This window comes from Trachypithecus francoisi, unplaced genomic scaffold (genome assembly GCF_009764315.1).
Source record: "Trachypithecus francoisi isolate TF-2019V2 unplaced genomic scaffold, Tfra_2.0 Lachesis_group5, whole genome shotgun sequence".
Classification (NCBI taxonomy): domain Eukaryota; kingdom Metazoa; phylum Chordata; class Mammalia; order Primates; family Cercopithecidae; genus Trachypithecus; species Trachypithecus francoisi.
This window is the reverse complement of record NW_022681470.1, coordinates 135,318,114-135,345,090: the sequence shown is the minus strand read 5'-3', so window position 1 is coordinate 135,345,090 and position 26,977 is coordinate 135,318,114. Positions and strand designations below refer to the sequence as shown.

The 26,977-nt window shown below is 50.3% G+C and overlaps 1 protein-coding gene across 3 annotated transcripts; it reads left to right on the top strand.

Annotated features, from left to right (window-relative positions):
• The first annotated feature begins 663 nt into the window (after positions 1–663).
• CLEC17A (C-type lectin domain containing 17A) lies at positions 664–26,946 on the top strand. 3 transcript variants are annotated; one of them, XM_033196764.1, is made up of 13 exons: positions 664–787; positions 940–1,035; positions 7,362–7,439; positions 9,847–9,879; positions 9,962–10,012; positions 10,089–10,130; positions 10,606–10,647; positions 14,247–14,384; positions 14,470–14,532; positions 17,865–17,960; positions 18,493–18,644; positions 23,596–23,705; positions 26,291–26,946. In XM_033196764.1, exons 1-13 carry the CDS (start codon positions 745–747, stop codon positions 26,421–26,423), a joined length of 1,077 nt encoding a protein of 358 aa, XP_033052655.1. In that variant the 5' UTR covers positions 664–744; the 3' UTR covers positions 26,424–26,946. The 3 variants fall into 3 exon arrangements, with proteins under 3 accessions (XP_033052655.1, XP_033052657.1, XP_033052656.1); XM_033196766.1 differs by lacking the exon at positions 7,362–7,439; XM_033196765.1 differs by lacking the exon at positions 14,470–14,532.
• Positions 26,947–26,977: the final 31 nt, after the last annotated feature.

Here is a 26,977-nt window from a genome sequence, read left to right as displayed (position 1 = left end):
TTCTCCCGCCTCAGCCTCCGAGTAGCTGGGACTACAGGCGCCCGCCACTGCGCCCGGCTGGTTTTTTGTATTTTTTAGTAGAGACGGGGTTTCACCGTGTTAGCCAGGAGGGTCTCGATCTCCTGACCTCGTGATCCGCCCGCCTCGGCCTCCCAAAGTGCTGGGATTACAGGCTTGAGCCACCGCGCCCGGCCATATTTAATTTTTTAAAAATTAATTAATTAATTTAGACAGAGTCTCACTCTGTCACTCAGGCTAGAGTGCAGTGGAGCGATCTCGGCTCACTGCAACCTCTGCCTCCCAGGTTCAAGCGATTCTCCTGCCTCAGCCTCCTGAGTAGCTGGGATTACAGGCACCTGCCACCATGCCTGGCTAATTTTTGTATTTTTAGTAGAGATGGGGTTTCACCATCTTGGCCAAGCTGGTGTCACACTCCTGGCCTTAAGTGATCCACCCACCTCAGTGTCCAAAGGTGCTGGGATTCCAGGTGTGAGCCACCACGCCAGGCCAGTTGTCATTGTTCCTTCTGTGCGTGAATCCAAAGTGGGGAGAAAGGCTCTGTGTGTGTGTGTGTTTGTGTGAGCACGTGTGAGGTCTGAGGGCTTCCCATCAAGACGAATTTGCATGTATTTGACTTTGAAAGGAAAAGGGAACTGAGAGAGCCCCCAGATGCCTGAGTAGGAGAGACAGGGGACAGAGGTTGCCAAGCCCTGGCTGCCACTTGTCACGTTCCTTGTGTTAGACATGCATAATCTGTATTCCATCACTGGGTACCCGGACCCACCAGGTAAGGCCCCGGCCAGGCTGGGGCTGGGGCCCGGGTGTGATCAGGACCCAGGGTACAGAATCCCCACCATGGGGCAGTTGAGGCAGACACCAGGGCTTGAGGGATGAAGGGAGGAGGCAATGGCTGGGCGCTGACTTGCCTTTCCCCGGAAGGGACCATGGAGGAGGAGGAGGAGGAGGAGGAAGAGGATCAGGAGGAGGACTATGAGAACATGGCACCTCCCTACAAGGACCTTCCTCCCAAGCCAGGTAAGAGGACTTTTTGGAGCATGACCTGGGGGAATGCAGAGAAAAGGGTCTCCAGGGGGCATTGGCTGGGCATTGTAGCTATACAGTCTCCTCTGTACCCAACCCATGCCGGGCACCGTGGAACCCACACCCTGCCCAGGAGGACCTGTCAGTCTGATGGCGGAGTCGGGTTTGGGCACAGTCTTGGTGAGCAGGGCTGAGAGAGGGAGGGTCAGGAGACTGGCCAAATCCTTGGGGGATTGAGGGCTCAATTAGAGGAAGGGATTTTGGGGTGGCACTTGAGGGATGAGTAGACGTTTCTTAAGAAGAGAAGTCCAGGAGAGAAATGTTGGGGGCAAAGTCCCTGAGTCACAAAAGCTGGTGCTTGAGAAACTGGGAGTGGACTGTGGGCTCCCAATCTCCTCACCTTTCCACCCAAAGCCCAGGTTTTATTTAGACTTGGATCTCAAACCCAAGGCATGGCACAGGGTTCAACAAGAGTCTGATAAGTGGTTGTAAAAGTGGAGGTTTGGGCCAGCCACAGTGGTGTGCGTCTGTAGTCTCGATATTTTGGGAGGCCAAGGCAGGAAGATTACTTGAGGACAGGAGTTTGAGACCAGCTGGGGCAACATAGCAAGCCCCCATCTCTACCAAAAAAAAAAAAAAAAGTAGAGGTTTGGGCCATGTGTGGTGGCACATGTCTGTAGTCCCAGCTACTTGGGAGGATGAGTCAGGAGGATGGCTTGAGCCCAGGAGTTCTGGGCTATTGTGAACTCTGTGATCAGGCATCTGCACTAAGTTTGGCATCAATATGGTGACGTTTTGGGAGGAGGGGACCACCAGGTTGCCTAAGGTGTCTGAGGATGGGTTTCCAGGTTGGAAATGGAGCAGCTGGACACTCCTGAGCTGATCAGTAGTGCGACTGCTCCTGTGAGTAGCCGCTGCACTCCAGCTTGGGCAGCATAGCGAGACCCCAATTCTAAAAAATGAAAAGAAAATGAAACTGGAGGTTGTTGAGGTTTTCCTGGGTTTACTGCCACCAGGGACCCTGAGGCCATGAGAGATCCCAGGGGCCCAAAACACAAAATCCCTGAGATATGCTGATGGTCTGGTCCAGGTGACCTTAGACAGGGGCCATTCTGTGAGGGCTAAGGCTGTATATCCCTCATCTCTGGGTCCAGAGTGGGGCCACCGGGGAGGTCCAGAAACATGGTGGCACTTGCATGAGGTAGGAGGTGAACTGGGCTGTGTTGTTTCACTGCCTCATCTCCAATTTATGGTCTTAATGTGACCCTCAAGCCCTGGGTCTACATATATGACCAACCAATCCCATTCCCTTCTTCAGGGCCACGTCTCCTCCAAAAGCACAGTCCTGTCCTCACCTCCACATACAATCTCGCATCCACTCTCCAATCCAACTTCATCACCCTCTCTCCTGCAGCCCAGCCTCGACTCCTTCCCCATTCCCAAACCTGGCAAGGACTCTGTTCATCATTCTAACCACATTGTGACCTTACCCATATCCACCCCTGTCCCCAACCCATTTTCCATCCCATCCCACCCCATCCCAACTCCAATTCTAATCCAAACCCCACCTCATCTTCATCCCCGTCCTCAAACTCAACTGTGTTTTTGTGTTTTGAAATCCCCTCCATCCCCTTCCATCCCTTCTTTCAATCAAACCCCCAAAGAGACACACAGAGAACTGTGAATTGTCTGAGTGTTAGTTTTTATGAGATGAAACCAGAAAATTTAAAAAAAAATTTTTTTGAGACAGGGTCCTGCTTGTCACCCAGGCTGCCCTGCAGTGGTGCAATCATAGCTCACTGCAGCCTTGAGCTCTTGGGTCCAAGCAATCCTCCTACGACAACCTCCCAAGTAGCTGGGGTTACAGGCATGAGTCACTCTCTGTAAAACCTCATGTGAAGCTCAGGGTCTGCATATATGGCTCATATGACTCCCAGGTGCTGTAAGTTCTGCAGAGATGACTGTGGTAGTCAGCCTTCAAGATGGGTTCCCCATGACTGTTACATTCTCATATTCACACCCTTGTGTAGTCTCTTCCCACAATGACTCAGAGCTGGTCCGTGTGATAAATAGAATACTGTATAGTGGAGACCATCCTTTGCGAGTCGTGAGGCTAGATCATAGAAGCATGGTGGCTTCTATCTTTGCCTCTGCCATGTTGTGAAGATGCCCAATCATCCCTTTGGAGAGGCTCACATGGCAAGGAACTGAGGCCTCCCACCAACAGCCATGTGAGTGTATCATCTTGGAAGCAGATCCTCTAGCCCCAGTCAAGCCTGCAGATAGATGACTTGCAGTCCCAGGCAACATCTTGACTACAATCACACAAGAGATCTCAAGCTAGAACTACCCAGCTAAGCTGCTCTCAGATTCCTGAACCACAGAAACTGTGAGATAATAAATGCTTATGGTTGTTTAAAGTCACTACGTTTTGGGGTAATTGTTTATGCAGCCATAGATAACTGACCCAGTGCCCTGCTGGTACTTCACCCTGGAATGTGGGGGAATACTTAGCACCTATCCCCTTAACATCTTGTTACAATGTTACCACTTCCAGGAGGTACTTCCTGACTACCTCTCTATGTTAGCTTTTATCCTATCCCATTGCTCCGTTTTATTAGGTTTAGAGCAATAATACTTAGTCTATATAAAAACATATTTTAATGTTTCTTAATTTCTTTACAATTATTATTATTTTTGAGATGGAGTTTCACTCTTGCTGCCCAGGCTGGAGTGCAATGATGCAATCTCGGCTCATCGCAACCTCTGCCTCCCAGGTTCAAGTGATTCTTCTGACTCAGTCTCCCTGGCAGCGGGGATTATAGGCATGCGCCACCGTACCCTGATAATTTTGTATTTTTAGAAAAGATGAGGTTTCTCCATGTTGGTCAGGCTGGTCTCGAACTCCTGACCTCAGGTGATCTGCCTGCCTCTGCCTCCCAAAGTGCTGAGATTACAGGTGTGAGCTACTGTGCCCAGCCTCTTTTCTTTTCTTTTCTTTCTTTCTTTTTTTTTTTTAAGAGTGGGATCTCCCTCTGTTGCCCAGGCTGGAGTGTAGTAGTGCAATCATGGCTCACTGCTGCATAAACCTCCTGAGCTCAAGCAATCCTCCCACCTCAGCCTCCTGATAGCTGGGACTACAGGTGTGCATCACCATGCCTGGATGGTTTTTTCTATTTTTTTTTTTTTTTTTTAACAGCGATAGGGTCTTGCTATGTTGCCCAAGCTGGTCTTGAACTCCTGGCCTCAAGCAATCCTCCTGCCTTGGCCTCCCAAAGTGCTGGGATTATGGGCATGAGCCACTGCTCCCAGCTTATTTCTATGTCTCTTTACTGTTTTATTGCGTCTTTGGTCTAGATTGTAGGAGAAGCTTATCCATCTCTTCCACCCAGGGCTTGGTGCTCTGTAGGGGAGCTCAGCTGGGAGTGAGTAGGGGGGAGGGGGTGGCTGTTGTCATTGCTCCTTCTCCTCCTTCTCCTTCTCTTTTCCTCTCCTCTCCTCCTCCTCTTCCTCCTCCTCTTTTCCCCTCCTCCTCCTCCTCTTCCTCCTCCTCCTCCTCTTCCTTCCCTCCTCTTCCTCCTCCTCCTCCTCCTCCTCCTCCTCCTCTTCCTCCTCCTCCTCCTCTTCCTCCTTCTCCTCCTCCTCCTCTTCCTCCTCCTCCTCCTTCCTCCCCTCCTCTTCCTCCTCCTCCTCTTCCTCCTCCTCCTCCTCTTCTTCCTCCTCCTCCTCTTCCTTCTCCTCCTCTTCCTCCTCCTCCTCCTCCTCTTCCTCCTCCTCCTGCTCCTCTTCCTCCTCTCCTCCTCCTCTTCCTCCTCTCCTCCTCCTCCTCTTCCTCCTCCTCCTCTTCCTCTCCTCCTCCTTCCTCCTCCTCCTCTTCCTCCTCCTCCTCCTCTTCCTCCTCCTCCTCTTCTTCCTCCTCCTCCTCCTTCCTCCTCCTCCTCCTCCTCCTCTCCTCCTCTTCCTCCCCTCCTCTTCCTCCTCCTCCTCCTCCTCTCCCCTCCTCCTCTTCCTCCTTCTCCTCCTCCTCTTCCTCCTCCTCCTCCTCCTCCTCTTCCTCCTCCTCCTCTCCTCCTCTTCCTCTCCTCCTCCTCTCCTCCTCCTCCTCTCCTCCTCTCCTCCTCCTCTTCCTCTCCTCCTCCTCCTCCTCTTCCTCCTTCTCCTCCTTCCTCCTCCTCCCCTCCTCTTCCTCCTCCTCCTCCTCTTCCTCCTCCTCCTCCTCTTCCTTCCTCCTCCTCCTCCTCTTCCTTCCTCCTCCTCCTCCTCTTCCTCCTTCTCCTCCTCCTCCTCTTCCTCCTCCTCCTCTTCCTCCTCTTCCTTCCTCTTCCTCCTCTTCCTCCTCCTCCTCCCTCCTCCTCCTTCTCCTCTTCCTCTCCTCCCTCCTTCTTTCCTCCTCCTCCTCCTCTTCCTCCTTCTCCTCCTCTTTCCTCCTCCTCCTCCTCTTCCTCCCCTCCTCTTCCTCCTCCTCCTCTCCTCCTCCTCCTCTTCCTCCTCCTCCTCCTCCTCCTCTCTTCCTCCTCTTCCCTCCTCCTCCTCCTCCTCTTCCTCTCCTCCTCCTCTTCCTCCTTCTCCCTCCCTCCTCCTCTTCTCCTCCCTCCTCTTCCTCCTTCTCCTCCTCCTCCTCTCCTCCTCTCCTCTCCTCCTCCTCCTCCTCTTCCTCCTCCTCCTCCTCCTCTTCCTCCTCCTCCTCCTCCTCCTCTCCTCTCCTCTTCCTCCTCCTCCTCCTCTTCCTCCTCCTCCTCTTCCTCCTCCCCTCCTCCTCTTCCTCTCCTTCTCCTCTTCCCCTCCTCCTCCTCCTCTTCTCCCCTCCTCCTCTTCCTCCTCCTCCTCCTCCTCTTCCTCCTCCTCCTCCTCTTCCTCCTCCTCCTCCTCTTCCTCCTCCCTCCTCCTCTTCCTCCTCCTCCTCCTCTTCCTTCCCTTCTCCTCCCCTCCTCTTCCTCCTCCTCCTCTTCCCCTCTTTCCTCTTCCTCCTCCTCCTCCCTCCTCCTCTTCCTCCTCCTCTCCTCCTCCTCCTCCTCCTCTTCCTCCTCCTCCTTTCCTTCCTCCTCCTCTCCTCCCCTCTCCCCTCCTCCTCCTCTTTCCTCCTCCTCCTCCTCTTCCTCCTCCTCCTCCTCTTCCTCCTCCTCTTCCTCCTCCTCCTCCTCTTCCTCCTCCTCCTCCTCTTCCTCCTCCTCTCCTCCTCTTCCTCCTCCTCCTCTTCCTCCTCCTCCTTTTCCTTTCTTCCTCCTCCTCCTCCTCTCTTCCTCTTCCTCCTCTTCCTCCTCCTCCTCCTCCTCCTCTTCCTCCTCCTCCTCCTCTTCCTCCTTCTCCTCCTCCTCCTCTTTCCTCCTCCTCCTCTTCCTCCTTCCTCCTCCTCCTCCTTCTCCTCCTCCTCCTCTTCCTCCTCCTCCTCCTCTTCCTCCTCCTCCTCCTCCTCTCCTCCTCCTCCTCTTCCTCCTCCTCCTCCTCTCCTCCTCCTCCTCCTCCTTTTCCTTCTTCTTCTCTCCTTCTCCTTCTCCTTCTCCTTCTCCTTCTTCTGCAATAGAGCCTCCCTCTGCTGCCAGGCCGGAGCGCAGCGGCGCTGTCCCGGCTCACTGCAAGGGGGCTACTGTCACTGTTTCTTCTTCCTCTCTTTGTTTTTGAGACAGAATCTCACTCTGTCACTCAGGCTGAAGTGCAGTGGTGCAATCTCAGCTCACTGCAACCTCGCCTCCTGGGTTCAAGGGATTCACCTGCCTCAGCCTCACACGTAGCTGGGATTACAGGCGTGCACCACCATGCCAGGCTAGTTTTTGTATTTTTGGTAGAGATGAGGTTTTGCCACGTTGGTTGCCCAGGCTTATCTTGAACTCCCAACCTCAGGCGACCTGCCCGCCTCAGCCTCCCAAAGTGCTGGGATTACAGATGTGAGCCACCACACCTGGCCCATTGTTTCTTCTATGTGTGAATCCAAACTCTGGAGACAGATGTGTGTGTGTGTGTGTGTGTGTGTGTGTGTGTTTGTGCGAGGTCTGGGGGCTTCCCCCAAGATGGATTTGCGTGTACTTGACTTTGAAAGGAGAGGGAAACAGACAGATGCCTTAGACACCTGAATAGGAGGGACAAGACCTGGCTGCCACTTGTCATGTTCTTGGTGTTAGCTGTAGCCATGTGTAACCTGCATACTATCGCTGGGTGTCCAGACCCACCAAGTAAGGCCCCAGCCAGGCTGGGGCTGGGGCCCAGGTGTGGTCAGGACCCAGGGTACAGAATTCCCATCATGGGGCAGCTGAGGCAGAGACCAGGGCTTGAGGGAGGGAGGGAGGAGGGAATGGCTGGGCTCTAACTTGCCCTTCCCCTGGAAGGAACCATGGAGGAGGAGGAGGAGGATGATGACTATGAGAACTCAACGCCTCCCTACAAGGACCTTCCTCCCAAGCCAGGTAAGAGGACTTTTTGGAGTGTGACGTGGGGGAACACAGGGAACAGGCTCTTCAGGGGCTATTGGCTGGGCATTGTAGACACACAGTCAGTCTCCTCTCTACCCAGCCCATGCCGGGCACCGTGGAACCCACACCCTGCCAGGAGGATCTACTAGTCTGATGGGGGAGGCAGTTTTGGACATAGCCTTGTTGAGCATTGCTGAGAAAGGAGGGGTCAGGAGACTGGCAAAATCCTTGGGGGATTGGGGACTCAACTAGAGGAAGGGACTTTGGGGTGGGACTTGAGGGATGAGTAGAGGTTTCTTTCTTTCTTTTTTTTTTTGAGACGGAGTCTTGCTCTGTCGCCCGGGCTGGAGTGCTGTGGCCGGATCTCAGCTCACTGCAAGCTCCGCCTCCCAGGTTCACGCCATTCTCCTGCCTCAGCCTCCTGAGTAGCTGGGACTACAGGCGCCCACCACCTCGCCCGGCTAATTTTTTTTATTTTTTAGTAGAGACGGGGTTTCACCGGGTTAGCCAGGATGGTCTCGATCTCCTGACCTCGTGATCCGCCCGTCTCGGCCTCCCAAAGTGCTGGGATTACAGGCTTGAGCCACCGCGCCCGGCCTTCTTTTTTTTTGAGATGGAGTTTCACTCTGTCGCCCAGGCTGGAGTTCAATGGCACAATCTCCGCTCACTGCAACCTTGCCTCCTGGGTTCAAGCGATTCTTCTGCCTCAGCCTCCCGATTAGCTGGGATTACAGGCACCCGCCACCTTGCCTGTCTAATTTTTGTATTTTTAGTAGAGACGGGGTTTCACCATATTGGTCAGGCTGGCCCCGAACTCCTGACCTCAGGTGATCCGCCCATCTCGGCATCCCAAAGTACTGCGATTACAGGCATGAGTCACCGCGCCCTGCCGAGTAGACATTTCTGTAGTAGAGAAGCACAGGAAAGAATTGTGGGGTGCAAAGTCCCTGAATCATAAAAGCTGGTGCTTGAGAAACTGGGAGTGGACTGTGGGATCCTCAATCTCTTCTTATTACCACTCAAAGCCCAGGGCTTTATTAGTCTTGGATCTCAATAAACCCAAGGCATAGCCCAGGATTCAACAAGAGTCTGATCAGAGGATGTAAAAATGGAAGTTTGGGCTGGTTGCCGTGGTGTGTCTGTAGTCCCACCGCTTTGGGAGGCCAAGGTGGGAGGATCACTTGGCCATGAGTTCACTGGAGGCCAGGAGTTCCAGACCAGCTTGGGCAATAGATAGCAAGACGCCCATCTCTACCAAAAAAAAAAAGAAAGAGAAAAGTGGAGGTTTGGGCCAGGAGGGGTGGCTCATGCTTGTAATTCTAGCACTTTGGGAAGCCAAGGTGGGAGGATCAATGGAGCCCCAGAAAAGAGACCATCCCGGGTAACACAGTGAAACCCCCAGCTATATGAAAACATACTTTTTTTTTTCAAATTAAAAAATTAGCCAGTTGTGGGATGTGTGCCTGTTGTCCCAGCTTCTCAGGAGGCCGAGGTGGTAGGATTGCTAGAGCCCAGGAGTTCAAGGGTGCAGTGAGCTATGATGGCACCACTGCACTCCAGTCTGGGTGACAGAGCAAGTCGCTGTCTTTAAAAATATATATATATGGGCTGGGCATGGTGGCTCACGCCTGTAATCCCAGCACTTTGGGAGGCTGAGGTGAGTGGATCACTTGAGGTCAGGAGTTCGAGACCAGCCTGGCCAACATGGTGGAACCCCGTCTGTATTAAAAATATAAAAGTTAGCTGGGTGTGGTAGCGTATGCCTGTAATCCCAGCTACTTGGGGGGCTGAGGCAGAACTGCTTGAACCCAGGGAGCAGAGGTTGCAGTGAGATGAGATCACGCCACCGCACTCCAGTCTGGGCAACAGAGCAAGCAAGACTCTATCTCAAGGGGGGAAAAAAAAAAACAAAAACTCCAGGCATGGTGGCTCACGCTTATAATGCCAGCACTTTGGGAGGCCGAGGCGGGCAGACCATGAGGTCAGGAGATCGAGACCATCCTGGCTAACACGGTGAAACCCCATCTCTACTAAAAATACAAAAAATTAGGCGGGTGCCTGTAGTCCCAGTTACTCGGGAGGCTGAGGCAGGAGAATGGCATGAACCTGGGAAGCGGAGCTTGCAGTGAGCCGAGATTGCGCCACTGCACTCCAGCCTGGGCGACAGAGGGAGACTCCGTCTGAAAAAAAAAAAAATATGGAGACACCAAGCAATCCAAGTTGGTTGGTCATCCTAGTTTAATCCTATCTCTATCCCTAATCCCAATTCCATTCTCACGTCCCACCCCATCTCCAACCCAATCTCCAACCCTCCACTGCAGTCCTAACCCTGTTTCCATCACTTCCTTTTGACTCATTCCCATCCTTAGCCAAGCCCTCACCCTGAGCTTCTCTTCTACAGGTTCAAGTGCTCCACCAAGACCTCCAAGGGCAGGTGAGTTGGGGCTGGGGGTGTAGGAGACCCAGAGCTGGCTTTGCTCTGCTCTGGGCCTCAGCAACCATTCCTCCCTCCTCAGAAAAGGAAACAGAGCAACCCCCACTTCCTTGCAAGCCTCGGAACATGACAGGTGAGAGCTGAGGGCTGGGGTTTTCCTGCTCAACTGGCTGAAGCTCTTCTTGAAATGACTTTCTCATCTCTTCTAGGACTGGACCTCGCCTCTCTCACCTGTCCACCTCCTCAACTGGGTGAGCAGTGGGAAGACCCTTTAAGATGCCTAAGAGGGGACACCTGGATGTTTCCTTTCAATCCCCCAATTTTTATTTATTTATTTTTTTGAGACAGAGTCTCACTTTGCCATCCAGACTGGAGTGCAGTGGCGCGATCCTGGCCCACCGCATCCTCTGCCTCCTGGGTTCAAGTGATTCTCCTGCTTCAACCTCCCGAGTAGCTGGGACTACAGACACGAAGCACCACACCTCACTAAGTTTTGTATGTTTAGTAGAGACAGGGTTTTGCCATGTTGTCCAGGCTGGTCTTGAACTCCTGACCTCAGGTGATCCACCTGTCTCGGCCTCCCAAAGTGCTGGAATTACAGGCATGAGCCACTGCCCCCAGCCAGCCCCCTAAATTCTCACCAGAGAACAAAGCAGAGATTGTTGATCTTGGAAGACACAGTCTTTTGGCATCTTCTGAATAAACCTCTCTCCCTCTTTCTCCCAGCTGTGAATCTTGAGCCTTCTCCATTGCAGCCATCCCTGGCCGGTAAGTTATTATCCCCTGCAAGTGTCCTCCCATTTCCCCTCTGACAATGGCTAGTGTATCTGATTGAGACCTGTGGCTCTACAGTGAGACCCTGAGTCAGAGGAACTTCTTTAAGAAGTTGCTCCTTCAGGACCCGCTGCACTGTTCTGAGTTAGTCTAGTGGGCGCTGCTCTGAGATAGCCATTCCTTTACATCAGAGTTTGCAAACATGTTTTCTTTTTTGTCCTTCTGAGGACCAGAGTTATGTGGTTGTTTTGTTTTTGATAATGATGATGGTACTTATGGTTCTGTTGGTGATTGTGATGGAAGGATGAGGAAGGAGATGATGGAAAGGAAGAGGATGGTTGGTGGTAATAACGATGGTAGAGGTAGTGATGGCATTGTTGGGTGCTCATGGTGATGGTGGAGATACTGATGATGGTGGTGATGGTGGAGATAGTGATGGTGTTGTTGGTACTGATGATGGTAATGATGGTGGAGACAGTGATATGGTGGTGATGGGGGTATAGGTAGTGATAATGTTTTTTTTTTTTTTTTTTTTTTGAGTCGGAGTCTCGCTCTGTCACCCAGGCTGGAGTGCAGTGGCCGGATCTCAGCTCACTGCAAGCTCCGCCTCCCGGGTTCACGCCATTCTCCTGCCTCAGCCTCCCAGGAAGCTGGGACTACAGGCGCCGCCATGTCGCCCGGCTAGTTTTTTGTAGTTTTTAGTAGAGACGGGGTTTCACAGTGTTAGCCAGGATGGTCTCGATCTCCTGACCTCGTGATCCGCCCGTCTCGGCCTCCCAAAGTGCTGGGATTACAGGCTTGAGCCACCGCGCCTGGCCATGTAGTGATAATGTTGTTGGTGATGGTGGTGGTGATGATGAAGGTAGTGACGGTGTTAGTGGGATGGTGATGGTGATAGTGGTGGTAGTGATGGTGTTGGTGGTGATGGTGTTGGTGATGGTAGAAGTAAGTGATGGTATTGTTGACAATGACAATGTTGGTGATGATGATGGTGATGGTGAAGGCAGTGATGGTGTTGGTGATGACAGTGCTGTTGGTAGTGATGATGGTGGTAACGGTGGAGGTGGTGATGGTGCTGTTAATATTGATAATGGTAGTGAGATAGTGTTAGGGTGATGATGGTATTGTTGGTGATGGTGGTGGTGGTGATGATGGAGGTAGTGATGGTGTTAGTGGGATGGTGGTGATGATAGTGGAGGTAGTGATGGTGGCGGTGATGGTGGAGTCAGTGATGGTGTTGTTGGTAGTGATGATGGTGGTGATGGTGGAGGTAGTGATGGTGGTGGTAGTGATGATGGTGGTGATAGTGGAGGTAGTGATGGTCTTTTTAGTAGTGATGATGGTGATGGTGGAAGTAGTGATGATGTTGTTAGTGATGATGGTGGTGATGGCGGAGGTAGTGATGATGTTATTGGTAGTGATGATGGTGGTGATGGCAGAGGTTGTGATGATGTTGTTAGTAGTGATAATGGTGGTGACGGCGGAGGTAGTGATGGTGTTGTTGGTAGTGATGATGTTGGTAGTGATGATGGTGGTGATGGCAGAGGTAGTGATGATGTTGGTAGTGATGATGGTGGTGATGGTTGAGGTAGTGATGTTGTTGGTAGTGATGATGGTGGTGACGGTGGAGATAGTGATGGTGTTGCTGGTAGTGATGATGGTGGTGATGGTGGAGATAGTGATGGTGCTGTTGGTAGGGATGATGGTGGTGATGGCAGAGGTAGTGATCATGCTGTTGGTAGTGATGATGGTGGTGATGGTGGAGATACTGATGTTGTTGGTAGTGATGATATCAGTAGTGATGATATCAGTAGTGATGATGATGGTGATGGCGGAGGTAGTGATGAGTTGGTAGTGATGGTGGTGGTGATGGTGGAGGTAGTGATGGTGTTGTTGTAGTGATGATGGTGGTGATGGTTGAGGTAGTGATGTTGTTGGTAGTGATGATGGTGGTGACGGTGGAGATAGTGATGGTGTTGCTGGTAGTGATGATGGTGGTGATGGTGGAGATAGTGATGGTGCTGTTGGTAGGGATGATGGTGGTGATGGCAGAGGTAGTGATCATGCTGTTGGTAGTGATGATGGTGGTGATGGTGGAGATACTGATGTTGTTGGTAGTGATGATATCAGTAGTGATGATATCAGTAGTGATGATGATGGTGATGGCGGAGGTAGTGATGATGTTGGTAGTGATGGTGGTGGTGATGGTGGAGGTAGTGATGGTGTTGTTGGTAGTGATGATGGTGGTGGTGGAGGTAGTAATGGTGTTGGTAGTGATGGTGGTGGTGATGGTGGAGGTAGTGATGATGTCAGTAGTGATGATGGTGGTGATGGTGGAGGTAGTGATGATGTTGGTAGGGATGAAGGTGGTGATGGTGGAGATAGTGATGATGTCAGTAGTGATGATGGTGGTGATGGTGGAGGTAGTGATGTTTTTGGTAGTGATAATGGTGGTGATGGTGGAGATAGTGATGGTGCTGTTGGTAGTGATGATGGTGGTGATGGCGAAGGTAGTGATCATGCTGTTGGTAGTGATGATGGTGGTGATGGTGGAGGTAGTGACGATGTTGTTGGTAGTGATGAACGTGGTGATGGTGGACATAGTGATGGTGTTGTTGGTAGTGATGATGGTGGTGATGATGGAGGTACTGATGGTGTTGTTGGTAGAGATGATGGTGGTAATGGAGGTGGTGATGGTGTTGTTGGGAGTGACGATGGTGGTGGTGGTGGAGGTAGTGATGGTGTCGGTGATGACCGTGTTAAAAAAGAAAAAAAGAAGCTGCTCCTTTCTGAGTCTAGGCCAAATCTCCAGAAACTCAGGTGTCTGCTTGCATAAGATATGGGAAATGTTCTCCGCTCTAGAAGCCATGGTCCACAAGCTTCCCTGATCCAGGAGCAACTTGGGCAAGGGCTTCTGAAGAGTAGAAGATGATGCATCATAGATATTAAGAACAAAGCTGTGTCCAAGTCATGCCTAACCTCATGAGACCTCAGTTTACTCACTTGCAAAATGGAGATAATACTTATAACCTACATCATAAGGATGAGACTCCAATAAGATAAGAAGGATGTAGGTTGGGCACAGTGGCTTATGCCTGTAATCCCAGCACTTTGGGAGACTGAACCAGGGAGGATCTATTGATGGCAGGAGTTCAAGACCAGCCTGGGCAACATGGCGAGACCCCCATCTCTACAAAAAAATCAAATAAATTAGCTGGGCGTAATGGTACACACCTACAGACCCAGCTACTTGAGAGGCTGAGGTGGGAGGATTGCTTGAGCCCAGGGGTTAGAGGTTGCAGTGAGCTATAACTGTGCCACTGCCCTCCAGCTTGAATGACAGAGTGAAACCTTGTTTCAAGAAGGAAAAAGAGAAGGATGCAACATGATGCTTAGCGCACAGTAAATGCATCAAAAAGATCCTGAGCCTCCCCAAGGTTCATTCTCTCTAACCCTCTCTTGCTGACCTTGTCTGCTGAAACAGTCATGACTATAGACTTCTGCCCCCTGCTCTTGGAGAAAGACTTAAGGGTCTCTTCCTCACTCTCTGAAGCCCCAGTATTAGTTTCTTTGTCGCCATGCCCACTCCCCAGCAACTCCAGCGCCCTGGCTCAATCAGACATCTGAAGGTCCTGGCTGCTGCCAGAAGAGGTGGATGGTGTTCCTGTGTCTGCTGGTGGTGATTTCCCTGTTACTGGGCTTCCTCGGTCTCACTGTGTCCCTGATTAAATGTGAGTAGGGCCATGATGGGACATAGGGAGAGACTGGGGAGGGAGCACAGGAGGACCTGGGCTCAATTTGGACTCTTCGTCATAGACCAGGAGTTGATGGAAGAACTGAGAATGTTAAACTTTCAGCAGATGACGTGGCGAGCAAATAGTGAGTACTTCATGCCACTCCTATTGAGCCCTAACCCAATCCTCAGATCCAACTCCAAAATCCGACCTCATCCCCATCTTTGCTGAGCACTGTGCTAGGTACCAGGGGAGTAAAATGGTAAACATGTCAGACACAGTCCCTGTCCCTGTGAAGTGTGCATGTGTATATGTGTCTAGACCTCCACCATCCAATATGGTGGCTACAAGCCACATGTGGCTGTTGAACACTTGAAATGTGGCCAGTCCAAATGGAGATGTGCTCTAAGTATAAAATACGCCCTGGGCCAGGGGCAGTGGCACATACCTGTAATCCTAGCACTTTTGGAGGCTGAGGCAGGAGGATTGCTTGAGGCCGGAAGTGCAAGATCAGCCTGGGCAATACAGCAAGACCCCATCTCTAAAAAAAATTAGCAGAGTGTGGTGGTGTGTGGTGTGTGGTGTGTGCTTGTCATCCCAGCTGCTCAAGAGGCTGAAGTGGGAGCATCTCTTGAATCAGGGAGTTTGAGGTTGATCATGAGCCATGATTGCACTCAAGAGATCCTCCTGCCTCAGCCTCTTGAGTTGCTGGGACACAGGGGCATGCCATCACACCCAGCTGATTTTTAATTTTTTTTTTTTTTGTAAAGAAGAGGTCTCACTATGTTGACTAAGCTGGTTTCAAACTCTTGACCTCAAGTGTTCCTCCTGCCTCAGCCTTCTGAAGTGTTCCGTGCCTGGCCTAAAACCTGTGTTTCCGTTTTGTCCAATTGAAGGACCAGCTACTGAGCTAGTGAGTGTTGAAAAAGGGAAGAGTTCATAGTGATAATACACACATTAATTACAGAAGAATCTTCTGACCTGGCATGGCTTTCATTATGACTGCTGAAGTCTGAATATTTCTCCATTCCACACTGCCTCACCCTATGCTTCATAACAAGCAAGCTCAAATCCCATCAATGGCTTCTCATTGTCCGGAGTCCAAGGTGAAACCTTTAGCTTGGCATTCAAGGATCCACATACTAGGTTGGGCACAGTGGCTCATGTCTGTAATCCTAGCACTTCGGATGGCCAAGGTGGGAAGATCCCTTAAGACCAGGAGTTCAAGACCAGCCTGGGCAGAGCAAGACTTTCTTTTCTTTCTTTCTTTCCTTCCTTCCTTCCTTCCTTCCTTCCTTCCTTCCTTCCTTCCTTCCTTCCTTCCTTCCTTCCTTCCTTCCTTCCTTCCTTCTTCCCTCCCTCCCTCCCTCCCTCCTTCCTTCCTTCCTTCCTTCCTTCCTTCCTTCCTATCTTTTCTTTTTCTTTCTTTCTTACTCTCTCTCTCTCTCCCTCTCTCTCTCTCCCTCCCTCCCTCCCTCCCTTCCTTCCTCTCTCTCTCTCTCTTTCTTTCCTTCCTTCCCTCCCTCCCTCCCTCCCTCCCTCCCTTCCTTCCTTCCTTCCTTCCTTCCTTCCTTCCTTCCTTGTTGCTTTCTTGCGCTTTTGCTTTCTTTCTCTCTTGCCTTCTTTCTTTCTTTTGACAGAGTTTTGCCTTTGTTGCCCAGGATGTAGTACAGTGGTGCGATCTCGGCTCACTTCAACCTCCCCCTCCCAGGTTCAAGTGATTCTCCTGCCTCAGCCTCCTGAGTAGCTCAGATTACAGGTATTCGCCACCACTCCTGGCTAATCTTTTGTACTTTTAGTAGAGATGGGGTTTCACCCTGTTGGCCAGGCTGGTCTCGAACTCCTGACCTCAGGTGATCCATCTGCGTCAGCCTCCCAAAGTTCTGGGATTATGGACATGAGCCACTGTACCCGGCCTAGCAAGACCCTGTTTCTACAAGAAATTTAAAAAAATTAGCCAGTCATGATGTCGTGTACCTGTAGTCCTAGCTACTCAGGAGGCTGAGGTGGGAGGATCACTTGAGCCCAAGATGTCGAGGCTGCAGTGAACCATGATTGCATCACTGCACTCCAGCCTGTGGGACAGAGCAGGACTCTGTCTAAAAAAAATAAAATTGGCTCAAGCCTGTAATCCCAGCACTTTAGGAGGCCGAGACGGGCGGATCACTAGGTCAGGAGATCGAGACCATCCTGGCTAACACGGTGAAACCCCGTCTCTACTAAAAAAATACAAAAAAAAAAAAAGAAAAACTAGCCGGGTGAGGTGGCAGGCGCCTGTAGTCCCAGCTACTCGGGAGGCTGAGGCAGGAGAACGGCGTAAACCCAGTAGGCGGAGCTTGCAGTGAGCTGAGATCCGGCCACTGCACTCCAGCCTGGGTGACAGAGCGAGACTCCGTCTCAAAAAAAAAAAAAAAAAAAAAATAGGCCGGGCGCGGTGGCTCAAGCCTGTAATCCCAGCACTTTGGGAGGCCAAGACGGGCGGATCACGAGGTCAGGAGATCAAGACCATCCTGGCTAACACGGTGAAACCCCGTCTCTACTAAAAAAAAATACAAAAAACTAGCCGGGCGAGGTCGCGGGCGCCTGTAGTCCCAGCTACTGGGGAGGCTGAGGCAGGAGAATGGCGTGAACCTGGAAGGCGGAGCTTGCAGTGAGCTGAGATCTCGCCACTGCACTCCAGCCTGGGCGACAGACCAAGACTCCCTCTCAAAAAAAAAAAGAAAAAAAAAATTAAATAAATAAATAAAATAAAGGATCCAGGCACCCGAACTCATTCTACTTTGATCTCAAGCTTTTCTGAGTTTTCCCTCCACTCTTACAGGCTTTGCCAGGCTACCACAACATACTTGCCTCTGTATCTTTGCTTTATTTTTTTTGAGACGAAGTCTGGCTCTGTCGCCCAGGCTGGAGCACAGTGTTGTGATCTTGGCTCACTGCAACCTCTGCCTTCGGTGTTCAAGTGATTCTTCTGCCTCAGCCTCCTGAGTAGCTGGGATTACAGGCATGCACCACCGTGCCCGGCTAATTTGTGTAGAGACGGGGTTTTACCATGTTGGCCAGGCTGATCTTGAACTCTTGACCTCAAATGATCTGCCCACCTCGGCCTCCCGAAGTGCTGGGATTACAGGTGTGAGCTGCCGCGGGCAGCCTGCATCTTTGCTTTTAAGATAGTCCCTGCCTAATATGCCTCTTCCTCACCTCACAGTTATCGAATAACTTTCTTCCTTTAAAACCCACTTCCTCCAGGGTGCCCACCACCCCTACTCTTCCTACGTCTCTAGGATTGATCCCTTCTCTGAGCCATTCTCGGATTCTGAGCACTGTACATGTGGTTTTTGGGCGCAAGCATGACCCACTGGAATGTGGACATAGCGGGGAAAGTAACCCTTGCTTCTCTCTCCGATGTGTCTGCAGTACATGGTGGATGGGTAGGATGGGTTTTGAGTCTGTAACCCTCAAGCCTATCCCTTCTGACAGTGACTGGCATGGCAGGGCTAGCTGGCCTGAAGCATGACATTGATCATTTAAGAGCTGACACCAACCAGTCCCTGGTGGAACTTCGGGGCTTATTAGGTGAGTGAGACTTGGGGAATTGCCCAGGGATGGGGGGCATGGCAGAGCTGGCACATTATATCACTCCATTGTGAAGTGATTCTCAGTGCAATCTATGCGAATGGTGTCTCCCTGCTGGAGTTGAGCAGTGTACAGCCTGCACAACCATACATGGCATACTAAGCACATGGCTCAGGTTCTGGGGCCATCCTGACAGCATTCTTTTTTTTTTTTTTTTTTTTTTTTTTGAGACAGAGTCTCGCTCTGTCGCCCGGGCTGGAGTGCAGTGGCTGGATCTCAGCTCACTGCAAGCTCCACCTCCCAGGTTTACGCCATTCTGCCTCAGCCTCCCAAGTAGTTGGGACTACAGACGCCCGCCACCTCGCCCGGCTAGTTTTTTGTATTTTTTAGTAGAGACGGAGTTTCACCGTGTTCGCCAGGATGGTCTTGATCTCCTGACCTCGTGATCCGCCCGCCTCGGCCTCCCGAAGTGCTGGGATTACAGGCTTGAGCCACCGCGCCCTGCCCCGACAGCATACTTTCTGGTTCCCAGGCTGCGGCCGAGTTACCTGTCCTGAAGGCTGGCTGCCCTTTGAGGGCAAGTGTTACTACTTCTCACCAATCACCAAATCATGGGATGAAGCCCGGATTTTCTGCCAGGAGAATTACTCTCACTTGGTCATCATCAATAGCTTTGCTGAGCACGTGAGTTGTTCCCACTGAACCTTTGAGAACCTTCAGGGACAGCCTGCTTCTCTTCCGGGGTGCACACATCCCTCCCTTCCCTGGATGGCAAGAAATTAGAATTACTTTTCAGTTACTAAAACTTTAACAGCAAGCTCTTCCTAAGATAGTATCATGCAGAAGTTAAGAAGACATGCTTTGTTTTTTGAGTTCGAATTCTGATTGTGTTGATTTAACCTCTGTACGTTTCAAGTTTCAGTTTCATCTCTAACTTGAAAATACAATAATGAGTATCTGTTAGGTAGCACTTTCTGTGTTTCAGGTTGTATTCCAAATACTTTACATCTTACATTCATTAACATGTGCAATCCTCAGGACAACCTATAAATTAGTATGTCAGTCAGAAAAAGTTATTTCTTTTTTCTTTTTCTTTTTTTTTTTTTTGAGACGGAGTTTTGCTCTGTCGCCCAGGCTGGAGTGCAGTGGCGGGATCTCAGCTCACTGCAAGCTCCGCCTCCCGGGTTCATGCCATTCTCCTGCCTCAGCCTCCCGAGTAGCTGGGACCACAGGCGCCCGCCACCTCGCCCAGCTAGTTTTTTGTATTTTTTAGTAGAGACGGGGTTTCACCGTGTTAGCCAGGATGGTCTCGATCTCCTGACCTCGTGATCCGCCCGTCTCGGCCTCCCAAAGTGCTGGGATTACAGGCTTGAGCCACTGCGCCTGGCCAGAAGAGGTTATTTCTTTCTTTCTTTTTTTTTTTTTTTTTGAGATGGAGTCTCACTCTGTCACCCAGGCTGGAGTGCAGTGGCGCAATCTCTGCTCACTGCAACCTCCGCCTCCTGGGTTCAAGCGATTCTTGTGCGTCAGCGTTCTGAGTAGCTGGGATTGCAGGTGTGTGCCACCACACCTGGCTAACTTTTGTATTATTAGTAGAGATGGGGTTTCTCCATGTTGGCCAGGTTGATCTTGAACTCCTGACCTCAGGTGATCCACCCACCTCGGCCTCCCAAAGTACTGGGATTACAGGCATGAGCCACCGTGCCTGGCCAAAACAGGGCTTTTGAAGAAATTAAATTAGGTAATGTAAATGAGGCAGATACAAATCATATTCCCTAACTCAGTTTCACAAGAAATACAACTACATTTCCTTTAAATTACTCATTTTAGTTTCTCTCTTGAGTTTTCATTCTACTAGACTGGTGTACATTTACTCTCAGTCAATTGGGGTCCCCCATTTTACTTCTAAATGGGGACAGCTTTTATGGAGTCAAGGTGGAGGGGAGCACACATCGGGTCTTTATTGTCTTTACTCCAAACTGATATCTACTGGGACATCTATAGACTGAATGATCCTGGGAAGGTTATTTAACCTTTCTGTGCCTCAGTTTTCTCATCTACAAAATGGGCATAATGATAAGAATCCAATGAGACAATTTGTGCAAAGTAGCCATAGCTCACTTTTTTTTTTGACGGAGTCTTGCTCTGTTGCCCAGGTTGGAGTGCAGTGGCATGATCTTGGCTCACTGCAGCCTCTACCTCCCAGGTTCAGGTGATCCTCCTGCTTTCGCCTCCCAAATAACTGGGACTATAGTCACGTGCCACCACTCCCAGCTAAGTTTTGTATTTTTTTTTTTTTTCAGTAGAGTTAGAGTATCATCATGTTGGCCAGGCCGCTCTCTGGTTAATGATCTTAAGTGATCTGTCCCTCTTGATTGACCTCCCGAAGTGTTGGGATTACAGGCGTGAGCCACCGTGCCTAGTCCATAGCTCACTTCTTAATTCATTAAGTCAACCAACATTTCCTGAGCACCTACTATGTGCTAGAGACTATTCTACATATTGGGGATCCAGTGATGACCAAGACATATGAGTTCCCTCTTCTTAAACTGTTCTGATTTTGGTGCCCAGAAATAGCAAGGACTCTCTAAATGTTAAAGAGTCTTCTGGTTTTCTGGGGCTCAGTCTTTGGACCACCTAGGCTGCCCCCGAGGCACCCCACTCTTCCATCAGCAAAGCCTTTGGGCCTAGAGGTCTTTTTCTGCTGTTCTTGGGCACAAGAGATCTTTCTGCTCCTCCTATCCCATTCTGGGGTCTAAGACTGTGAGGCCTTCTAAGGCTCTGTCTAATCTGATGGGACAGGAAGCCCTTTTCTGCTCTCTGATTTTCTGACACCTCCCTGGGGCTTTACCCAGGAAATAGTGCCCAGGACCTTCTGCTTTTTAGAGTCTCCAAGCCCATCTGGGGTTTTTACCATCACCTGATGCTCACCGGAAATGAGATGCCAGATTCTTCTCTCAGGGGCGTTCCATGTCTACACATTTACTATTTCCTTCCCATGGTGACCTTACCTCCCCACATTTTTTTTTCCCTCAAAGCAGAAATTTCATTGCCCACATTCTTTGACCACAATGCTATAACGACAGAAATATTTTCTTTTACAAAAATTTCCATCACCTTAAAAATGTTTAAAGTCAGCCGGCTGCAGTGGCTCGCACTGTAATCCCAGCAGTTTGAGAGGCCGAGGTGGGCAGATCACCTGAGGTCAGGAGTTCGAGACCAGCCTGGCCAACATGGTGAAACTTCCTGTCTACTAAAAATACAAAAATGAGCTGGGTATGGTGGAGCGCGACTGTAATCTCAGCTACTCAGCAGGCTGAGGCAGGAAAATCGCTTGAACCCGGGAGGCAGAGGGTGTAGTGAGCTGGGATCATGCCACTGCATTTCAGTCTAGGAGACAAAGCAAGACCTTGTCTCAAAAAAAAAAAAAATTTTTTTTTTAAAGTCACTGGATAACTTTGGGTTAAAGAAGAAATCAAAACTGCAAGTAAATAAAAGCAAACATCAATTAGCATTGCCTATAGTAGAACACATGAAATAGATAATAGTAAAAAATTCTTAAAGCACAAATAATTCCAGGATGTGGAAAGCTGGGGTGAGTGTTACTCACACCCAAGCAGCACCCAAATAGCCAGATAAACTATAAAATCATAACTTTTCCTAAACTCATTAGTTAACTGATATCATAGGGCAGTCAAAAAGTCTAAAATGGTCCAGGCGTGGTGGCTCACGCCTGTAATCCCAGTACTTCGACCTCCCCACTTTTTTTTTTTTTTGAGACGGAATTTCGCGTTTTCTTGCCCAGGCTGGAGTGCACTGTCGTGATCTCGGCTCACTGCAACCTCCGCCTTCCGGTTTCAAGCAATTTTCCTGTCTCAGCCTCCCGAGTAGCTGGGATTACAGGCATGCCACCAGGCCTGGCTAATTTTTGTATTTTTAGTAGAGATGGGATTTTGCCATGTTGGCCAGACTGGTCTCCAACTCCTGACCTCAGGTGATCCACCCGCCTCGGCCTCTCTAAGTGCTGGGATTACAGGCATGAGCCACCGTGCCTGGCCACCTCCCTACATGTTAAGAAATCTTGGTTTGGTGGTAAGTTGGGTGAGTTAGATGTGATTTGCATACAGTAAAATGCGCAGGTCTTTGGTGTATGTTCAGTGAACTTTGACAAATGCATACGCCTGTGTAACTGTTAAACTAACGAATATTTATAATCTTTCCACCACCCTAGAAAGTTTTTTCATATCCTTTTTCTAGTTAATCCCTCCCTGCCCCCCACTTGTAACCACCAGTCTAATTTCTTTTGCCATAAATTAGTTTGCCTGGAGAGGAGTTGCTTCTAACTATATTTTCTTCCCTATCTTTTATCTTTGCCATAAGTCCTTTCTTTTCTTCCAAAGGCCTGGGATTTTGATTTTTTTCGGGACAGGGTCTTGCTCTGCTGCCCAGGCTGGAGTGCAGTGGTGCATTCATAGCTCACTGCTGCCTTGAACTCTTGGGCTAAGGGATCCTCCCACCTCAGCCTCCTGAGTAGCTGGGACTATAGACACGTACTACCATGTATGGCTAATTTTTACAAATTTTTGTAGAGATGGGGGTCTCAGTATGTTGCCCAGGCTAGTCTCGAACTCCTACGCTCAAGCGATCCTCCCTCCTTGGCTTAAGTGCTGGGATTACCGGTATGAGGCAGCGTTTGTCAAAGGCCTGGGCTTTTGAAATACCAAAGCCAAGAAACCTACTTTCCATCTTCCTTCTTTCTTTTCCTGGAACAATGAACTCCTGTGCTGTTTGGATGCAGATTAAGGCTAGGGAGTGGCACAAAAGTGCAAGAGAAACCAAAAAACATCAGTTACTATTGCTAAAAATGTCACTTAAATGTTATAATGCTAAATACTAAGACGTCACAGTATGAGGCCATGCCTGTAATCCTAGCTCTTTGGGAGACTTACAGTGACCTTTGGGACATGCAGTGAGCCATGATTGCACCACTGCACTCTAGTCTGGTTGACAGAGTGAGACTTTGTCTCAGAAAAAAAAAAAAAATTAGGCTGGGTGTGGTGGCTCACGCCTGTAATTCCAGCACTTTGGGAGGCTGAGGCAGGTGGATCAACTGAAGTCAGGAGTTTGAGATCAGCCTGGCCAACATGGCGAAACCCCTTCTCTACTAAAAAATACAACAATTAGCCGGACCTGGTGGCGGGTACCTATAATCTCAGCTACTCGGGAGGCTGAGGCAGGAGAATCTCTTGAACCCAGGAGGCGGAGGCTGCAGTGAGCTGAGATCACACCACTGCACTCCACCCTGGGTGACAGCAAGACTCCATCTCAAAAAAAAAAAAAAAAAATCCTCACAACACTACCAGGAGATAGCTACTGTTAACCCGTTTTACAGGTGAGGAAACTGAGGCACAGAGCAGTTCACAGATTACATGAGAAAAAGTAGCACGATTATTCCCACCACACATACTACAGTAGGAGGAAGACATTGATCCTGTTTTGCATACCATGGGGATGGGGACGGGTTGTGGGAGGTGACGTTCCCAAGCCCTAAATGTGTGGGACAGGGTAGAGGGCAGGTCCTCACCCTGAGGGTCATGTAAAGGAATGGCTGTCTGAATGGAGTTTGTACTTGCAGAATTTTGTGGCCAAGGCTCACGGCTCTCCACGGGTGTACTGGCTGGGGCTGAATGACAGGGGCCAAGAAGGGGACTGGAGGTGGCTGGATGGGTCTCCTGTGACGTTAAGGCAAGTGCTCGGGTTTCCTGGGGTCTCTCTGCTTCCTCTGTGGGCCCTGACCATGGGGAGGGGAGAAGGTGATGGAGTACATGGTTGAAGGAGTCAGGAGCTGTTTCTTTTCTTTTTCTTTTTTTTGAGGTGGAGGGAGTCTTGCTCTGTCGCCCAGGCTGGAGTGCAGTGGCATGATCTCAGCTCACTACAAGCTCCGCCGCCTGGGTTCAAGGAATTCTCTGCCTCAGACTCCTGAGTAGCTGGGACTACAGGTGCCCACCACCTCGCCTGGCTAATTTTTTTGTATTTTTAAGTAGATAACGGGGTTTCACTGTGTTAACCAGGATGGTCTCAATCTCTTGACCTCGTGATCTGCCCTCCTCGGCCTCCCAAAGTGCTGGGATTACAGGCGTGAGCCACCATGCCCGGCCAGGAGCTGGTTCTTACTGGTACAGTCTACTTGTTTTGTTTTATTTTATTTTATTTTATTGTTTATTTATTTATTGAGACAGAGTCTCGCTGTTGCCCAGGCTGGAGTACATGGCGCGATCTCGGCTCACTACAACCTCTGCCTCCTGGGTGCAAGTGATTCTCCCACGTCAGTCTCCCAAGTAACTGGGATTACAGGCACCCGCCATCAAGCCTGGCTAATTTTTGTATTTTTGTAGAGATGGGGTTTCACCATGTTGGCCAGGCTGGTCTTGAACTTCTGACCTCAGGTGATCTGCCCACCTTGGCCTCCCAAAGTGCTGGGATTATAGGTGTGAGCCACTGTGCCTGGCCTTATTTTAGCTTTTTGAGACAGGGTCTCGCCCTGTCACCCAGGCTGGAGTGCAGTGGTGCAATCTCGGCTCACTGCAGCCTCAACCTCCCAGGCTCAGATAATCCTCCTGTCTCAGCCTCCCAAATAGCTGGGACCACAGGCACACACCACCATGCCTGGCTAATTTTTTGTATTTTTAGTAGAGATGGGGTTTCACCATGTTGCCCAGGCTGGTTTTGAACTCTGAGCTCAAGTGATCCACCCGTCTCAGCCTCCTGAAGTGCTGGGATGACAGGCTTGAGCCGCCGCACCTGGCCTCTACTAGTTTTAAATACAGAAAAATTCCTGTCCTGTTTGGTAAATTGTCTTTGCCTTAAATCTCCTGAGAGTCCTTCTGCTGCCCCTTGGACTTCCGCATCACCTAACAACTAAAGGGTTTGTCCCGGGCACAGAAGGAGCCTAGAGACCCTGATTGCAGGGTGTGTGTGCACAGGGAGCATTGCTCATTATTTTGGTACACCACCCCCAGTCATTGTGATTTCCCTGTGTGCTTGGCATCCTTGCAGTCCAAGCTGATAGGGTGTCTAGAATCCCAGACTGGGCCAGACAGGGACAGCACCAGGGGGATTTTTTGGTGACAGGCTGTCTGGACCCTGAACCTTCAGTATTTCCTCCACTGCAACATCTCAGCCTTTTTGTACAACTGCTCAAATATATCAAGCTCCCCAGGCTAATGGTTGGGAGAAAAAAGGGAGGGTGGAAGGATGAGAAAGATTTTTTTTTTTTTTTTTGAGACAGGGTCTCACTCTGTTGCCCAGGCTGAAGTGCAGTGATGCAATCTTGACCCAATGCAACCTCTGCCTCCCAGGCTCAAGTGATTCTCCCACCTCAGACTACTGAATAGCTGGACCTACAGGTGCGCACCACCACACCTGGCTAATTTTTTTTTTTTTTTGAGATGAGTCTCACTCTGTGGCCCAAGCTGGAGTGCAGTGGCACAGTCTCGGCTCACTGCGACTTCTGCCTCCTGGATTCAAGCGATTCTCCTGCTTCAGTCTCCCGAGTAGCTGGGATTACAGCTGCCCGCCACCACACTCAGCTAATTTTTGTAGTTTTAGTAGAGACGGGGTTTCACCATGTTGGTCAGGCTGGTCTCGATCTCCTAACCTCAAGCGATCCGCCCACCTCAGCCTCCCAAAGTGCTGGGATTACAGGTGTGAACCACTGCACCTGGCGGAACATTGGCTGCTAAAGGCTCACAGGAATGCTATTTCTGGAAAGCTATTCTCAGCTGAATGGGAGCCTGCTCACCTAAGACATTACCCAACTCCAATGGGGTCAGCTCACAACCAGTGACAGCCTAAGAGAAGCCTGGACCCCTTGTGACAAACTGGGGATGACCCTGGTGCTGTTCACATCCCAGGGGTCTCCGTGGGGGTCGGGCTGAGGCTAGAGTCATCTGAGTCCACGCTCCTGCTCAATTCCTTCCCCATCTCCATCTGGCTTCCCTCACCTCTCTCCTAAGAACATCCTGTAATAAATCCTACACACTCGAGTCCCTGAATCAGGCCCTGCTTTAAGCAAGACCCTACATGATCTAAACAATTCGTAGAAGGTTGGGAAGTTTGGGTTGGGAGGTTGTAAAGGAAGGAATCTTTGGAAGACAAGACAGAAACTGACCAGATTCAGAAATTGATTACAGGTGTAAACCTCCGCGCGCTGCCTAACACAGGTTTTGACAAATACATAGTGCCAGGTATTCATCGTTACGGTATTATACAGAAGAGTTTCACCACCCCTAAAGATCCCCGTCCCTCTGCCCACTTTTTCCTCCATCCAGCTTCTGGGAGCCAGAGGAACCCAATAACATCCACAATGAGGACTGTGCTACCATGAACAAAGATGGCAGGTGGAATGATCTGTCTTGCTACAAAACTACGTATTGGATTTGCGAGCGGAAATGTTCCTGTTGAAGCCCAGGACCGAGGCTGGGGGGTCCATATTCGAGCATCCCTCACTCTTTGAGATGAGAATCTCCTGTCCTTTCATGGACGGCCTTGCCTCTTCATGAGTGGACACAGATGTGCCCCAAACAGGATTGGCACCCTGGATGCAGCAAATTCCCAGGGATGCAAGTCAGGCTGTTTCTAGAGTGAAGACTTGGGCTTGTCCCAGTAGATGGTGAGCTGGGAGGACGCTCAGAGCTTGGTGGTGGGAGGTCTCCCAGTTCTGGGGTTGAAAGGATCTTCACCAAGTTCCTGATCATGACTCTTGGGAAGTGATACTAACCCTGAGGACCCTGGGGCTGGTATTGAACCTGGGATGAAATATCCTGGCGCCTCTGAACCACAGAGAGCTGGGGCTGGGTTCCTTTTTCTGCAGCCTCAAACCTCTGGGCTCAGGCAACCCTCCCATCTCAGCCTCCTGAGTAGCTGGGACTACACATGCGCACCACCATGCCTGGTCAATTTTTTGTAGTGTTTAAAGAGAGGGAGTCTCACTATGTTGCCCAGGCCAGTCTCAAACT